We start from the raw sequence: 4,765 nt of genomic DNA on the forward strand, positions 1-4,765 counted from the left end.
AGTATGTATATATAAAGCAGGATAATAATAAATATAGGAAAGTGTGTATACCGTGTATTACATGCCAAATGCCAATTTCAAGTGTATAATGCATCAAATTAAAGTTACAAACATAAAATACATACCACATAAAATACGTACACACAATTATAACAGAGAAATAAAATATATAATGTGAAGCATAATGTTACATACACGCAATTATAAGAGAATTATAGAGAAATGATATAAAATTTAGAAAAATGAAGTATCTGTAGAGAACAAAGTTTGATTTTTATGTTAGTCAAGTCCCCAATTTTTTTCGTCAAGTGAACCCAAAAAGAGTAGCCTATTCAGTCGGTTTCCACTAAGTCTGCTTCGTAAGTCTGACTTGATAATTCCAGCTTTTGAAAACACGCGCTCAGAAGGTACCGAAGTTGCAACGACAGATAAATAACGTATTGCAACGGTGAATAGTGTTGGATAGGCAAGCTTAAGTGTCTGCCAATGCTTAAATGGATTTTGATTTCGCGGAATAATTGGCTGGTTTAAATATTGCCGTAATTCAAGATTCATGCCACCAGGTTCATCGAAAGATGATGCGCATGACTTCATTAAATTGTCATGAAAAGTCCACACGTCGAACTCATTAATTTCACTGTTGGTTTGTGGCTCCAGATCGTTTGCTTTGTTCAACTCCATGTTATAATTAGCAGCGACTGTCTTTAATTGAAAATTTATATACGATATAGCGGCGGAAACAGCTTTTGGTGACTGGAAATGCATGCGTTTGTATCGCGGGTCCAGAATGGTTGATACTGCAAGTAACTTATACAACTCAATATCTTTAAAGCGTCGCTGTACTTCAGACAAGATGTTGTCTCTAAATGTATTGCCTTCAACAGTTAAAGCAACGCAGTTTTTTATGGTGCCTTCCATGCAGTGAATAACAGGAATCACCAAGCTACTAGTCGGATATGAATCACCGCTTATCTCAGTAGTGACAAATTCGATTGGACCTAAAATTCTTACAACATCTTCTAAGATATCGATTTCTTCGCGAGAAAGTATTTTAGGAGCTGTTGGACACGTTAGAAGCACAGAATATACATAATCTTTTAGTTGTAGAAAACGCTCAAGCATATAATATGTTGAATTCCAACGTGTCAACACATCTTGTTTGAATTTTAATGCTATACTGTCAGTTTTTCCGTCACGTATCTGTAATCGTTTTAGCTCGTCAGATGCCACGACACTTCGTTTTACTAAAGTCACAATAGACTTTACTTTCCCAATTATTTCCCCGATACGAGGGCTTAGTTTTATAGCGTCTGGAACCAAGTGAGATAGAGCATGCGCGATACAAGGTAAATGTTTAGTAGAACCAAATCCATCGGTGATTGCTTTCACCATATTAGCAGCACTGTCAGTGACAAAAGCTGTGATACTTGTTACATCTATTCCGAAAGATTCTATTATGGATACTATAGTTTCTCTAATATAGTCAGCAGTATGATTCTGCGATAGTGGAAAAACACCTATCGTTGCATTTTATAAGACTAGTTCATGCCGTAAATAATGAATAGTAACACCAAGATAGCTTTGGTTAGTCACATCCGTCCAGATATCACACGTTAATGTGTACGTAAAACTAAGTTTCAGATCATTTTTAAAGTTGTCTTTTAGAACATCATACTTAGCATCAATAAGGCGGGTTATGGTTCTTCTGCTAGGCACAGTACATAATGGGACCGCCGCATTCATGAGACGTTTAAATGCCTTAGAGTCCACGATAGACAATGGTAAATTTTCTGATGCAATCATAAAAAGAATACAGTTCGTGAGTTTATTTGCTGCAGAACCTCCCTCTGTAAATAAAAAAAGAGAAAATATTACATAGTGCGACTTATATTTTACTTGGTTAAGATATTAACTTAAATATATTATGTTACTGACCCATAAAAGAATTAACTCGCGTAAATGAATCTGTGATCTTGCAATTAGTTTCTTTCGCTTTAGCCTGAAAAAATAACTTTGAAACATGGACATACAAAGATAAACAATGACATTAATTCTAGTAAACATTTTTTATGTTAAAAATATTTTCATTCTAAATCATAGCACTAGGAATGAAAAAGTATTTATGTAACATCGCTCCAAAGTTCTTAGAGTAATTATTTGGAATCAGGTTTTTTTAATGACTTTATCACTTAATAAAATACTCTTACGCTTTAGAACCAAAGAACATTGTGAAAAATCGATAAATAATTAATTTGTAGTTATAAAATATGAAATGCTCGTGAAAATTAAGCGATATAATCTGCATTTAATTCTACATATAAGATTACCTTGTGCTTAGGTTTTAAACCCTGGAGTGAGTGTGAACACTGTGAACTCATTACAGATGATACGCTGTTTTTTTATTCAGCATTAGAAATTTGATTAATTGGTATTGGATCATCAACATTACTGTCAGATGACGTATCCATCAAAGATATTGCTTGCTCTTGCACTATAAAATTCAACATATTAGATGGTGTTTCTACTAATTTATTTTCGTTCGTCGTACCTGCAATATGTTTCGTTTTTAGGTGTTTGGGCAATGTAGATTCAGTCGAGTTTGTTTCCGCATGTATTTTGTGTACATTTTTATAATGGTTGCGCAGGTTTGTCGTGTTACCCCCATGTTTCAGTACTTTCGTACAAATTACACATCGAGCAGAGGTTGAACTCTCTTTTATAAAATGCTTCCACACATCGCTCTTAATGTTAGTGTTAACTTTGTACTCATAACGTTTATCTACAATTCAAATAAGGCATGCTTATGGTTTTCCAAAATTTATTACATTTTACTGTCTGTACAGTCATCGGCGTTAAATCGTTTCGCAAGAGGGGAAGTGCGACTTGTTTCTCCACGAGTTCCTCAACGAGGGAGGAACAATTCCCCTTTCGCGAAACGATTCATTGCCGGTCAGTATACAGTATATGTCGTGTGTGTATATATATACATACATATATATACGTATACAGTAGAAGTTATACGATAGAAGAAACTACATACCTGCGTTTATTTATACTTCTCGAATGTTCGAAACGGTAGGTACTATATACTATATACGCGCGGGGTGATACAATGGGATGATGCAGCTACGAGGATAGAAAAAGTTCCTCTTCTAGGTTAGTTCCATTCACTGAACGTCTCGAACGGAACTGTGTTGGCACGCTGTAAAGAGAGAACGTGTCTCGTGATATATATATATATATTTTTTTTTTTAATTAGACTCGGTTTGTTTTTCCGGGGTTTTGACCCACGGTTTCATTTTATCTGGTGATAGAATGGTATTTAAAGGTCTTTGGCTTAAGTTAAATCCGGGTATATCGGCAATAACATATCGATTTTTCTTTAATACAGCTTTGACTTGATAGGGACCTTTAAACTTTGGCAGCAGTTTCTTATTTATGCCTGGAGGCTGCTGTGTTATTCTAACTAGAACTAAATCTCCTACTTTATATTTGGTAGGCTTTTTATGTCGTTTATCGTATTGCGTCTTATTATATTCCTGTAACGTTCGATTAACAAATTTCGCTGAATCCCGAATCTCCGTACGTATTTTTTCGATATTCGCATCTATTTGAGTTAGTTGCTCAATCATTTCCTTGAGTTCTTTATCGTCGGTCTGTCGTTGGTCATATCCCAGCAACATTTTACTGGGAGTTGTGTCAATTGCTTTGTGTAGAGTGTTATTGATAACAAATTGAGTTTTCCCCAAAATTTTACCCCATTTTGATGGATCGTCCGCCGTTTTTGCTAGCGTAGATTTGAGAAATCGGTGCACCCTTTCTATTTGGCCGTTGGCCCATGGCGATGCTACTGCGGTTTTGATATGTTTTACTTTTCTCTCGCCTAGGAAATGCGCGAAGTTCTGAGAGGTGAAGGCAGTCCCTCTGTCGCTTATTACTCTTTCTGGGTAACCGAATAAATCGAAGAGTTTGTTTAGACATTTAATTGCTTCTTCTGTGGTGGTGGACTTGGCTGGAAAAAGCCAAACAAATTTAGTGAATGCGTCCACGATGGTTATAATATATTTAAACCCCCCTTTTGTAATTTCTAGAGGTCCGAAATGATCCATATGTAACGTATGAAAGGGTACAGCGACTTTTTCAAATATTTCCAATTCTCCCTCCGGTTTTCCTCCCATTACGGAATAACTCAAGCATTCGACACAATTTTCGACATATTGCCGGACCCGATGCTTAAGACATGGAAACCAGTAGTGCCCCATAATGCCGTGTATGGTTTTGTCTACTCCTACGTGACCCATCTCATCATGGTAGACTCTAAATATGCTATTAATCATATTTTCTGGAACAACAAACAAATGTTTATCTTGGTATTTACGGAAGACGAGGCCGTCTATTAGTACAAAGTATTTTTGGTCTCTGGTTTCCAGATCCTTTGCTAGTTTATTTGGGGGTCCGCTAACTGTTTATACATAACTTCATCTTCTATCGATATTAAATTGATTGTCATCGCATTACGGCTTAAACAGTCTACGTGTACCATTTTATGTGACGCTCGGTGTATTAGTTCACACTTATAATTCTGTAAGAACAAACTCCATCGAGCTATTCGCGGGTTGATGTTAATTTTCTTCATAGCCAATACCAAGGAATTACAATCAGTCACGATACGGAAAACTATTCCTTGCAAATATACATGAAAGCGTTCCACCGCTTTAACAATGGCTAAAGTTTCTAGTTCGTAGCTGTGGTATTTTTTTTCTGC

At 36.1% G+C, this 4,765-nt stretch overlaps 1 protein-coding gene across 1 annotated transcript; it reads right to left on the reverse strand.

The window, feature by feature from the left end:
• Positions 1–279: 279 nt before the first annotated feature.
• Positions 280–1,392, reverse strand: LOC105557191 (zinc finger BED domain-containing protein 1-like). Its single transcript, XM_012004372.1, has one exon. The coding sequence runs from the start codon at positions 1,390–1,392 to the stop codon at positions 280–282; it is 1,113 nt and encodes a 370-aa protein (XP_011859762.1).
• Positions 1,393–4,765: the final 3,373 nt, after the last annotated feature.

The sequence above is a fragment of the Vollenhovia emeryi genome, unplaced genomic scaffold (assembly GCF_000949405.1).
Source record: "Vollenhovia emeryi isolate VEMERY1.0 unplaced genomic scaffold, V.emery_V1.0 DF939575.1, whole genome shotgun sequence".
NCBI lineage: Eukaryota > Metazoa > Arthropoda > Insecta > Hymenoptera > Formicidae > Vollenhovia > Vollenhovia emeryi.

What these genes read in the sequence shown, in the direction of transcription:
- LOC105557191 (XM_012004372.1), bottom strand. Translation starts at nt 1,392, where the DNA reads ATGGTGAAAGCAATCACCGATGGATTTGGTTCTACTAAACATTTACCT.